This window comes from Aethalodelphis obliquidens, unplaced genomic scaffold (assembly GCF_003676395.1).
Source record: "Aethalodelphis obliquidens isolate GAN/ISIS:26980383/991018 unplaced genomic scaffold, ASM367639v1 scaffold42, whole genome shotgun sequence".
Classification (NCBI taxonomy): domain Eukaryota; kingdom Metazoa; phylum Chordata; class Mammalia; order Artiodactyla; family Delphinidae; genus Aethalodelphis; species Aethalodelphis obliquidens.
The window spans coordinates 4,557,290-4,570,536 of NW_020837986.1; the positions used below are offsets into that span (position 1 = coordinate 4,557,290).

Genomic DNA, 13,247 nt, shown 5'->3' on the forward strand with positions numbered 1-13,247 from the left:
CTCTCAAGCCTTCCATCACCCAGGTAACCACTCCTCTGTCATTAATTCCCTCTGCTGTGTACCCTCGAAGTACTTTCTACTATCCTGCTTAGACCCCTCTGGGGAATCAGGAGCGTCTGAGCTCAGAGTTAAGAGAACCCCACTCTTCCAAGCTCCACCATCCACTGGCCGTGTGGCCAGTCAATCCTTGGGAGCCTCAGTTTCCTCATTTGTAACAAAGGTTAACAGCATCCCTCTTACTTCTCTCCCAGGGTCCCTGTGAGAGTCCAATGAGATAATCCATTCATATACTCACCAAGTACTTACTGAGTACCTGTCACAGGTGCATGCGGAGGCTGGAACAAGGAGCAAACACCTAATGTCCCTGTTCATGGGGGTTCCAGTTAGTAGTAACAGGTGGCCTTGTAAACTGCCAAGTTCTGGAAAAAGCTAATGGGATTTGGTGACCCGACTTCCTTGATCCCCAGAAACCCTTGGGGGTGCCCAGAGTTCTCCAGTCCACTTATGGGGAGCCCTAGCCCTGACCTAGAGTAAGGTGGCCCGGCCAGTGGATGCAGCAACACGCGGTGATACGTGCATAGTGATGGGGACAGAAAGCTGAGTCCCTCCCCCCACCAGACCCAGCCCAGGTGTTCTGTTTGCGTGTCCTCTAGCATATCGGAGCTCACTTTGATTGACTGTAAAGGATTAGCCTGATTCTTCTGCTGTAATGGGTTTTTCTTTTAATCATTTTAATTTGGTGTTATTTGAAGTAAGCGTGCCATTGACTATAGCCTGCAAATCTTGTTTGTGCCTAGATCGTTTTTGAAATGGTATTCTCTGTAACACTTTTTAGTTATTGATGACCTCTTTTAATCTAATGATTTAGTCGGCTTCACTTGAATGATAATATTGATAACAATATGTGGCCGACGGTCTATTTGCAGCAATATTCCAAGAGGCAAAAGGCAAGCATTTGTGCATTTGTGGAAAATAGGTAAATGTGCCAGTTTTAAGCAAGCATGAAAATGGGGCATATTAATTTGGATCTAACAGTTCTCGCTTCCTGAGTGTTTTCATATGGTCTTTCCTGTGTTGTCCTCTGGAGAAGGCATCTCCGTCCCCATTTTAATGACAAAATCACTAAGATTTAAAGAAGCAGGTCACTCTCCCCTGTAGGTAATGACAAAACCAGAATCAGAAGGGCAGGTGAAAAAAAAGAGAAGAAGCATATACAGGCCCTTTTTAAGGCACAGTAATCTCCCTAAGCCTCAATTTCCTCATCCGTAAATGGGGATAATAACTGAGGGTGATGCTAGGGGTTAAATGAGAGCGTGTCTGTCAGTAGCATGGTGCCTGGTACATGATGATTAGTAAACGGTGGCTCTGAAGCAGGGCAGAGCTCACCCGAAGCCTTCTCATCACCCATCCCCTTGTTTTCTGCTCTCTCTCTGCAGATGACCATTCTCGAGTGAGGCTGCTGGTGCTGGATGGAGACCCACACTCCGACTACATCAACGCCAACTACATTGATGTGAGGCTCTCCATGGGGCTGGGCAGCTGGGTTCTGGGGTTGGCTACAGTGGGCTCAAGATCTGTGGCTGTGTCCCCAGCCGCTCCCCCAGACAGTGGCCCTCCTAGAACAGGTCCAGAGGGTCTGGCTCCTCCTGTAACTAGTGTAACCCGAGCTGATTAGCCATCTAAAGCTGCATCCACTTTCAGGCTGGCTGGAGTCGCCTGCTCTGTGGGAACCCAGGATCGCCAGTCTTGTTCATTCACCCATTCATTCTTCTGTATGTATGTCCGTTTACCCATTCATTCATTTATTTGAAGGTACAGCCATTTATGCAACAAAAATTTCAGAATACCTACTGTATGTTGGATGCTATAGGAACCATAAAGCTAAAAATGCCATGGTCTCTACCCTCTAAAACCTTAGCAGGAAGATAAGCTGTGCACATCAGTGATTCCAGGGCAAACTAGAAAGTGGTGAGTGTCATGAGTTCAGATAAAATGCTACAGGGATTCAGAGGTGGGAGGGAAAAAGTCACTCTTCTATCAGGAATGCGAAGTGTGATGTGAACTGAAACATCAAGCACAGGTAGAATTTAAAATCAAAGAGGGGGAAGATGGGCCTCTGCCAAAGAAAAGCACAAGCTGAGATGTAGCAGAGGGTAAGTAGCAGCTCAGTTCGAGGGGAGCAGAGACTCTATAATGGGAATAGTGGAAAATAAGGTTGGAGCTAGATCACTGATGCTTTGTGATCAAACGTTGGAAGTCAGACTTTATTTTGTAGGCAAGAGAAAGCTCTGGAAAGTTTTTGATCAAGGAGGTGACCGGTTCAGAGCTGAGCTTTGGGATGATTTATCTGTTACCCAGGGTAAGATCGATGAGAGGGAAGAGGGTCTGGGAATAAGACCCCCAATTAGGAAAGGGGGCTGCTTCAGTGTTCCAGAGAATATGGAGGAAGGAACTAAATACAACAGGAGCCAAGATGGGCATACACGGAAGTAAGAGAGTTTGTAAAAGGGAAGCATGGTCACTGGGACCAGAGAGACATCCCAGAATGACCGATGCAGGCCAGGCTTCTGAGGACCTCAGCTAGGGGTCCAAGAACCTTGACGAAAGGCTCAGAGATCCACCCTGGTGCCTCTGACTCCCAAGTGTTTTTATAGACAAGCTATAAGGCACTGTGGCATGCTTTAGAATTCCCCATTGTGTATTGAGCCTTGTGTTAGGCATTTGCCTGTTTGCCCTCAGATCTATTCCTTGCCCTTCCCTGTTCTGCTTTGTGTTGCTGGTATGCGTGTGTGTCTGTGCGCATGTTTGTGTGTGCATTGTGTGCATGTGCATATGTGCATGTGTGTGCACGTGCATATGTGCATGTGTGTGCGTTGCGTGCTTTTGTGTGCGTGTGCATGTTTGTGTGTGCGTATGTTCGTGTGTGTGCGTGTGTATGTGTGTGTGCGTGTTTGTGTGCATGTGCGTGTGTGTGGTGTGTGTGCGTGTGTGCATGTGCGTCTGTGTGTGCGTGTGTGTGTGCACGTGTCTGTGTGTGCGTGTGTTTGTGTGTGTGTATGGTGTGTGTATGTGCGTGTGTGCATGTACATCTGTGCATGTGTGTGCACGTGCATATGTGCATGTGTGTGCGTTGCGTGCTTTTGTGTGCGTGTGCATGTTTGTGTGTGCGTATGTTCGTGTGTGTGCGTGTGTATGTGTGTGTGCGTGTTTGTGTGCATGTGCGTGTGTGTGGTGTGTGTGCGTGTGTGCATGTGCGTCTGTGTGTGCGTGTGTGTGTGCACGTGTCTGTGTGTGCGTGTGTTTGTGTGTGTGTATGGTGTGTGTATGTGCGTGTGTGCATGTACATCTGTGTGTGTGTGTGTGTGTGTGTGTGTGTGTGCAGGGAGGAGAGCGAGCTGACCCTTTAAGGAAGGTGCGATGGGAGATTGGCAGGTGATGGGAAGGGAGACGCCATCGTATTTATCTGCCTCTCTTGTCCCCTGGGGTGGCAGCTCCAGCAGCGGCTGCATCAAGCAGGGCCACCAGAGTGATCCAGCCTCGACAAGGTGGCCCCAGCTCCTGGGCTCTGGCGACTTCTCTGTCTCCCGTTATCTGCTGGTTCTAGGGGTGACCACATCCTCTTGCCATTGCTGATCTCTGGGTGGCCTCACTGTTCCGTTTTTCAACTTAGCTCCTCCATCACCTGTATAACCAGCTCCCTGTACTGAATTCCCTCTGTTTGAAACACCTGGAATGGTTCTCCGCCTGGACTCTGGTTAACAAGAAAATTCACAAGGAGATGGCCAGTTCTGAGCAGCCTGTCTCCAACTTGGAGAAAGCACTCAGCATTCACCCATCATGCCTTCAGCCTTTCCCTCATGCATCTAGTATTCATTTCTCACACACAGCAGATCCTCCACTGTGTGCCAGAAACACAGACCTTAAAAGGGACTCAAGTCTGGTGAGGGAGTCAGATAAGAAAAGAGACCCTCGAAGAGCAGGGGCCATGGGAACGTAAAGGAAAATCAAAGCCTCAAGGTGGGAGTGGCGTGGTCAGTGAAGCCTTCCTGGAGGAGGTGACACAGTGCTGCTTTAGCCAATGAGTGAGAGTCAGCCGATGGTAGTCAGGCAAGAAGGACCGATGGTGGCTTAAGAATTATTGATCACCTCTAGTGTACCAACATTGCCTTAACTAGTATCACAACTCACAAAGTAAATGCCATTACTGCCCATTTCCAGATGAGTGAACTGGGGCTCTCAAGGTTATGAAACTTCTCCAGGATGTGAGGGAGGGGACAGCAGGAGTCTGCATTGGCGGTGCCTCCCCAACCATGCCCTGCTGGCTTTAATAACGACGGTAATGCAATGACAACAGCCCAGGGCTCTAAATGAGTCGCTCTTGGGCCCTGTGAGGGGTGGTTTTAAATGAATCTGTTTATTGAGACCTCCCACTAGCCCTCTAGGATAGGTGACCACCCCCATTTTCCAGAGAGGGAAGCTGAGGTTTAAAGAGATTGCACAGCTTGAGTGTGGGCATCTGCTCCCTGGCAGAAGCAGGCTAGAAACCAGACCCGAATGACTCCCAGGCCAGGGCTGTTGGTCCTGTCCCTCCTCACCCACTCGAAAGACACCACTTTCACGCAGCACACAGTGGGGACTCGAGCAGCGCATGCGGAACCAAACTGAGTTGGTTCCTTCCATTTCTCCTCGACTTTGACTCTGGCTGAGTGGATGGGGCAGCCCTGACAGCCATGCCCACGAGGGGTCTGCTGGCCCAAGTTGCCATATCTGGCATTCATTGCCTGAGTGCTAACCTCCGGCAAAAGGCATTTTCCTGGATAGACAATCCAAAGTTGAGGGAGGATGTGACTGCGGTCAGAGCCAAGATGCACTTTGGTATTTTATAGGCAACAAAGGAAATTGCTTTAAATGCGAGTGAATCTCTGCAACACCAGCACTAATAACAGCACCCATTTCTACCAGGTTCTTATCACAATGCATTCTGAGAGCCTTTAAGGATAAGAGGCCAGGGGTGGAGGTTAAGAGGCTTGCTCAAGGTCACACAGCTAGAATCCAGTTCTCTGCCCACCTTCTCCCTCTCTCTAGGAAGTAGATTGTGCAGACAGGCCAAAGTCTCTGCTAGATGCTGTCTTAATAAGTGATACTGGACTCTGTGCTGTGGTTAGAGTCAAGGGCTCACGAGACCAAAGTCGTGACATGAATTCAGTCCTTACAGAGGCCACAGTGAATCCAGGCCTTTCTGCTCACTAGCCTTATGGTCTTAGGCAGATTATTTACCCGTTCTGATGTCTGTAAAATGGGATGATGCCAACCCGAAAGAATGTGACAACTGATGTGAAGTGTCTATCTGTCAGGGTCCCACTGGGAGACAGAGGGTCACTCAAAGGGAATTTAATAACGGTAGGAACAGGATTAAAGGAAACTAAAGGGGGAGGCAAAGTGGCAGGAGTTCAGTATCCCCAGGCTAGAACCAACAGGAAGCTCTCAAGCTCCTGAGAGCAGGGAGAGTAGCTGTAAGCAGGGGGCTGCCTGATTGGAGCTGTAGCCTTTGATGGAAAGTCAAGGCCAAGCCATGGTGACCTGATAGGGAGAGACCCAAAAGAACCTACACCCCAACCTCCCAATGGCCTCTGAACTCCTGCTTCTGCTCCGCATTGACCAAACCCAGCTAGCAGCTGGAGGGTATGGAAGACCGTGGTGTCCTCCATACAGGTCAACCTCCCAGGGCACGAGCAGAGCAGGGAAGGGAATAGAGAGTCAATGGAGGGACAGAGAAGACACTAAGCATGAGCTCCTTTTAGCACAGCGTGAGCAGTACAGGGTGGAGGGGAGGGGGATCACATCAGTTGTGACCCCCTGTACACTCCAGCAAAGTCAAAATTCCCAGGGTCTCTGTGGGGATTCCTGGCAGACACACCCTAGGTAGCTGTCTAGGGCTCACCCCTTGGCCCTGGTTTCCACCCAGCCAAAATCCTCCCTGTACTCCAGAGGGCTAACTGCCCATGCTAGAATCATTTATCCACAATTGGATCTTGACGAGTCATTAAAACAACTCCATTTGGATAATGAGCTAGATGGGGCCAGCCCTGTAAGGCCTCCAGAGGCCGTGGTTCTCCTCCTGTCTGAACCATACCTCCGGCACATTTGTTTGCACACCCGAGAATGTATTGGCCACTTGAATCTGTTATAAATTACCAGTCTGGAAATAAATATCGTCTCTGGGTCCCCAATAAGTAACAGATGCATGGGCGCAGAGTGAGATAAATGCATGTTGGATGCAAACCTCTTTCCCATTGCTCACAGGCAGCTGGAGGCAGGCCCAGTACCGGTTTGCAGTCCATGTGCGTGCTGTGTAGGTGGGACTTAAGTGAACTCAAAGTTCTTTTAAGGTTAGGAAGTTTTCTGTACCAGCTCTTGGGAAATCCCCAGAGCAGCCCCAAGTGAGCAGTACGTTTCCTCTCGTCTCCATTGCTGAAGAGTCAGGTGGTTAGAATGCTTTCTCTTGGGGACTGCGTGGGTTCCTGGAGGCCAGAGAGGGTCTCTTGACTTGGATGCCACGTGTGGACAGGAACGCAGCATGCATGCGTTCATTCTCTATGCATTTATCGGGGCTGACTGCCCAGGCAGACTTCTCCATGCTGGGGACACAGCCATGAGCAAGCCCATTACAGCCCTGCCCTGCTGGAGCGCTCATTCGACTGGGAAAACAGATGATAAGCATGTAAATAAACAGACTTTGGTGGTGAGTGCCCTGAAGAGAAGTAAACCAGAGAAAGCAAAAAGAACCAAGGACGTCAGGGTGGGCAGGTAAGGGCTGACTGTGGAGGTGACTGCCATCCCAGCAGAAGCCTGGATGGAAGGGGAGAGCAAACCACTCGGTTATGTGGGGACAGGCACAGCAGGCGTGGGTAGGGGCCGGTGCTAAGGCTTATAGGTGGAAACATGATGGCTGCTTCTGAAGAAGAGCAAGACAGCCAGTGAGCCGTGGGGAGGGTGGTAGGAAAACTGAGAATATTGCTGAAGGGATGAAATGGGAATAACAGGGATGTTGAGACGCCCAAACTAGGCTTAAGGGGCCAGTTCAACTGCCATGACCTCAGAGAACACTTCTCTGGCCTCCTGGCACATCTTGCTCTTGGTGGCCCTTATCCCAGTTTGTTGATGTCTACAAGCTGCTCAGAATCTGAGCCCACATCCATCAGGTCCACTTTTGTACTTCCAGTGCCTTGTACAGAGTAGTAGATGCTCAGTTAATACCTGTCAATTGAATATTGAAGGACTGAGTGAGCAAACGAATGAACAAAATAGTGAAACCAAGTCGTCTGACTCCCACAGTTGAAATGTGAACTTCTTGCTCAGAATTTCATCCCATTGACTTTGAAGTGTGTTAGAATCTTCCAAATCCCATGCATTTTGTCTTTTGCCTTTTGTCTGCCAATTAAGGCCTTAAGGGAATGCCCCAACCTCACCTCAGAGACATATTCATGCATGTATGCCACCGACCAGTCTCTGCTGAAAACTATACCCAGCTCTGGGTGGCCTGTCCCATGGCCCAGAAGGAGAAAATATTTAAAAAAAAAAAAAAAAAACTTGTTGCAACATACATTGTAAAGGTGTTAACTGGGCATCTACCAATCCCTGCAGGGCTTAGGAGGAAGGAGGGCTCATTTGAAGTGCAGTGTGGGAAGCTGGGGCAAAGGGTACATGGGAAGGGCCTGGAGAGGGACAACTGGAAATGAGGCTGGAGATGAGGATGGAGACAGGGGATTAGTCCCAAGCTAAGGCATTTGGACATCATTGTACAGGCAACGGGGAGCCACTGCAGGCTTTTAAGCGGGGAAACAACATAATCAGATGTACGCTGGGGAGTTCATTCTGGCAGGAAGCAGATGGACTCTGGGACTGGACTGGAGGCAGGGAGGCCAGCATGAGGCTATTGTCTTGGCCCAGATCAGGGAGGATGAAGGCTATAAGAAGGAATGATGTGGGGATGACAGAAGAGGATGGACTTGAGAAACGGCATCTTTCCACACTGTAGGGTACTATTTTCTATTCTCAAGCCTACTCAAGAAGACTCCCATAGTCTAATTCTTCCTGTGAGCCTGGGAATCACTGTCCATCTTAACTCAAAGGAACAGAGAGCTCTTTGTGCCTCTCATCTTCCTTCCTACCCCTCACGGCTCAGAGAAGGGCTCAGTTACTACATTTATAGGCAGAACAGGAAAGCAAAGGGGAGGGAAGGGCTTCCCACCTCAGGATCTCCGTGATGGCCAAAACAGACTTTTTAATCATGGTAGGCACTCAATGAATGCTTTCCAGATACACAACAAAATAATAATAATAGCAAAGACATATATGTTAAATCCTAGACTAGTGCCTGATACATAATAACTGTCATATATTAACTCACAACCCTAACAGCAAGGCTGTAATATAAATGCTGTTATCCCCATTTAACAGCAAAAATTAATAGAAGCACAAGGAGGTTAAGTAACCTGCCCCAGACCACACAGCCTAAAAGGGACAGAGCCAGGATTCACACCCAGGCAGTTTAAATTCAGAGTCCATGCATAAAACTACCATGCTATGCTGCCTTTCTTATTTTTTTAAATTTATTTTGTTGAAACGTAGTTGGTTTACAATGTTGTGTTAATTTCTGCTGAACAGCACAGTGATTCAGTTATATATATACATTCTTTGTCATATTCTTTTCCATTATAGTTTATCACAGGATATTGAATATAGTTCCCTGTGCTATACACTAGGACCTTGTTGTTTCTATATATACTAGTTTGCATCTGGTAATCCCAAACTCCCAATCCATCCCTCCCCACCCCCTCTCCCCCTTGGCAACCACAAGTCTGTCCTCTATGTCTGTGAGTCTGTTTCTGTTTCATAAATAAGTTCATTTGTGTCATATTTTAGATTCCACATGTAAGTGATATCATATGGTATTTGTCTCTCTCTTTCTGACTTACTTCACTCAGTATGATAATCTCTAGGTCCGTCCATGTCACTGCAAATGGCATTATTTCATTCTTTTTATGGCCAAGTAGTATTCCATTGTATATATGTACCACATCTTCTTTATCCATTCATCTGTCGATGGACATTTAGGTTGTTTCCATGTCTTGGCTATTGTGAATAGTGCTGCTATGAACATAGGGGTGCATGTATCTCTTTGAATTATAGTTTTGTCCAGATATGTGCCCAAGAGTGGGATTGCTGCATCATATGGCAACTCTAGTTTTTTTGAGGGACCTCCATATTGTTTTCCACAGTGGCTGCACCAATTTACATTCCCACTGACAGTGTAGGAGGGTTCCCTCTTGTCCACACCCTCGTCAGCATGTTATTTGGAGACTTCTGAATGATGGCCATTCTGACCAGCGTGAGGTGGTACCCCATTGTGGTTTTGATGTGCATTTCTCTAATAACTATATGCTGCCTTTCTGGTTGGTCTCTCAACAGCTTGTTCATTGGGCATTTGCTCTGAGATTCACACGGTGCTAGGCTCCACAGAAAATTTTTTAAAACTTAGGAGGCAGTGTGTGTCCTCAAGAAGCTGACAACCCCACTAAGAAGACAGGACCACGCAAACAGAGAGTTTAGGTGGGGCTGTTGATTCCTGGTGGTTAATCCAACAGTTGTGGCCATGACACTGGCCTTGGGTTGTTATTGACAGTCACCCCAGGTGTTACTAGAGTGTGCCAGGTAATTCTTACAAAGTACCTTCTCAATATTTATGGAGCAAGTGGAAGTCTGAGGTAGAGAGATGTACAGGGGACTTAGAAATGAATCTTTGAATCAGAAAGTAGATCCAGAACTTCTGAGACACCATCATGTCTGTTTCTCCACGAACCATGCCGATGACTTTTCTATTTGATTTCCTAAAGAAGAGGGTCTTGAGGCAGCTTATCCTCCTCAGCAGAACACAAAGACTCATCAGCAACGTTTAAGACAAAAATAGCTGTTCATCAGACTTTCGGACTTGTTTTCCCTGAGATTGTTAACTATAAAAGAAAGTGGAGTTTCAGGACTTTCCAACACCCTCTCCACCAACAGGCTCCATAATTGGCATATATATATTTTTTTGATTTATCTTTTCATTCATGTATTTACTCATTCAATAAATACTAATTACGTTCAATGTTATGTACTAAGTGCAGATCTGTCTCCAAACTTGAACTTCTACCCAATATGATATACTTCCTCTCTGTAGCAAAAAAGGGGACCCTCCATGTAGGACATGCCCAGACAAAAGAGAAGGTTGTCCTCAACCGTTCCCCAGTGATTAGGATTATGGGGCACCAGAGTAACCACACATCAGAGCCCAGCAGGGCCTACTGAAGACTCTGAAACGTACAGGGAAATCAGAAACTGATCTCTGAATCTGAAAGTGGCTGTATCAGTCTCTAGGGCACACCTACCTGGGGTTCCCCACCGCCCCCCCAAATGAAAGGAACTTCAGTTCCAAGCCCAGCCATGTAGCACAGAGAGGCAGTGTGACATCTTTTCCTAATTGTTACTGATGCAGGGAGCCAGCAAGGTGATTGTTTTCTTCTTTCAGGTGCCTTACGGGGCCTTGCACAGTGTTCTGCATGTAATCACGGCTCAGGAAAGACTTGGTGGTGGTTGATATCCCACAGAAACCTGAAAATTCCTTCTCCACCTTTTTCTGGGTGCATAGCCATAACTGATGGCCATCTGACTTTTGCTCCCAGTCCGTGGCTTCAAGGCGAGCCTGTACGGGCCCCTCACAAGGAACCATAATAATAGCTAACATTTAGTGACGGACTAAGCATTTTACGTGCATTATCTTATTTCATCTTTGCCACCGCCCTGGGAAATGTCTAATGCTAGTTTCGTTTTGCTTATGAAGAGACCGAGCCTTGGAAAGGATAATCGTTAGTACTGTGCTGTTTGTAAGCTTCACTGTACTTTTCTTTTGTCATCCAGGGGTACCATCGGCCTCGGCACTACATTGCTACTCAAGGTAAGTGCCCTCCTTTTCCTCTAAAGGGCCCTTGCCTTACACTGGAGGAGAGGAATGAGCTTCTACCAGCCAAGGAGTCATATAGGAGCAGGGCTGGAGAGCCTCCCGAGGTCTCGAGATTGTTCATTTGTTTGGGAAGGAAGGAGGTGACAAGTTCAGCTATGGGGGGAGGGACGTAAGGGAGAGAGGAGGGAGGTGTCACTAGGAAATGGTCAAGAGAGATGGGCCCTGGACCAAAAGCATCAGCCTCAGGCATGTGCCGTCAATATCCACCATTCGGACCTGGAGCTCTCCGTGCCTTATCTCCTCGATGGGCGTGTGCACGGGAGAGAGAGGCAGCCGGCACTCCTAGAAAGCAACTTACCAGGATGTTATCAGAAGACTTAAAAATGACTATACCTCTCAAACTGTGCTGGGAGGAAATCGTGTGGATGATTATATATATGTGGACAGTGACACATATAATAAGATACCCCTCACAGTGTTATCTAATAGGAAAAAAAGTGAAAAATCTTAAATGCCCATCAATTGGTAGATTGGTTCAAGTGTGACACTTCCATATTATGGAAAATTATGCAGCTATGAAAAATGTCATGGCAGGTAAGAGTTTTTAAGGGCATGGGAGAATACGTATAATAGATATAACACTTATTATAGCAAATACAATATATATACACACATATATATATGTATAGAAAAATGGCATTCAAAATTTTGTATCAGATACACTTATTACTCTTGTAATTTTAAAAACGATGGAGGCCCAGGACATTGAAAGAGAAGTTTCCAAGGAAATTTCTTTGGACTCTCAGATTCTGTGTCCCATTTCTTGTCTGTTTTTCTTCCCTCCTTTCTGTCCAGGCTCCAGACAAATGCATTTGTCAAGCTCAGAATCGGGCATCTTCTGTCTGTGCTCTCAGCATCTGACTCCTGGCAGCTCCTCTGCCCCCCCCCCCCCCCCCCACCCCAATTTCCTTCCCATCTCTCACTGAGGTTCTGGAGCCCAATTTTTGAAAACTCCCTTAAGCTATGTCATTAACCCCTAATATAAGGTGATGGGTTGGCGGGAAAGTGGGGCTGGTGGAAAGGGTCTGAGCAGGAGGGCGACGAAGAGGAGAATCTGCGGACATTTCCAGGGGACGCTGCAGACCCTACTAGCTGGAGTGTGGCTTTTCTCGTGCACACTCTGACCTCACACGCTTCAGTCCCCAGTCTCCGCTACTTGTGTCCCAATGGGAATCGCTGACCTCCCTCTTACTCACCCATCCGGAGCCTTGACCGACCAGCCGAGAGGGACAAGCCTCTTGTCTGCTTCCTTGCCATTGCAGTCTGACCCTGACACCTTCTCTGTTGGCAGGTCCCATGCAGGAGACCGTAAAGGACTTCTGGAGGATGATCTGGCAGGAGAACTCGGCCAGCATCGTCATGGTCACAAACCTCGTGGAAGTGGGCAGGGTAAGCCCCTCCCATGGGTACCGGGATGGAGTTTGCTGGCTGGCATTCCACTGCCCAGCATCTCTCTGTGCCAAGTGCCTCCCGTTCCACATTTCACCCTCACGGCACCCTATGCGGGAGAAGTCCTCCCTCCTGTTCATAGTCGAGGAACATCTTTTCCCTTCAAAACCCTCTCGCCCCTTTCTCCACCCTCACTGTCCGCTGATGACGTCATCTCATAGACTTTGAGGGAATTACAGCCATCAGACGTGAATGTTCATCTTCACACCGCAAAGCTGCATCCTACTTGTGTCTACAGCCATCTTCTCATTCTTCTCCTCTATTATCAGGCTGAACCATAAGACATGGCTGTTTTTGTTGACCCCAAATGGTAGAATATCATCTGTTTCTTATGGTGCAGCCTAATGCGATAGGAGAAGTGACTCTTGCCCTTTCAAAGGCAATTCCTAGTGCCTTGAATCACAGATTCCGCTCAAGAATGTCTCATTCTCCCCCTCTCGCTTGGAAAGTAATTCTCTTTCCCATTGCTAGATTATTTCCCTCAGCATACAGACATCCTGAGTACCTTCCCCCTTAAAAGTATAAAGCAGGCAAAACGAAACTGCTGCTCCTGTCCCTGCTTTTCTGCCAGACCCTGAAATCTCACACACAGGCTCTGCTGCTTCACTCCCGTTCTCTTCCACCCACTGCAGTGTAGCTGCTCCCTCCATCCCACCCACAGTGATTCGTCAGTATCCCCAGCATCCTTCATGTTGACAAATCCAATAGCCATTTCTCTCTTCTCATTGTACTCAAC

General features: G+C 47.7%; 1 protein-coding gene across 1 annotated transcript in view; it reads left to right on the forward strand.

Annotated features, from left to right (window-relative positions):
- Window positions 1-13,247, forward strand: part of PTPRT (protein tyrosine phosphatase receptor type T) — a 1,082,400-nt gene that overhangs the window by 1,020,182 nt on the left and 48,971 nt on the right. The window contains exons 19-21 of the mRNA XM_027078280.1: window positions 1,437-1,513; window positions 10,960-10,996; window positions 12,354-12,451. Of these exons, the coding sequence (XP_026934081.1) occupies window positions 1,437-1,513; window positions 10,960-10,996; window positions 12,354-12,451 (212 nt within the window). The remainder of the gene's footprint in view (window positions 1-1,436; window positions 1,514-10,959; window positions 10,997-12,353; window positions 12,452-13,247) is intronic.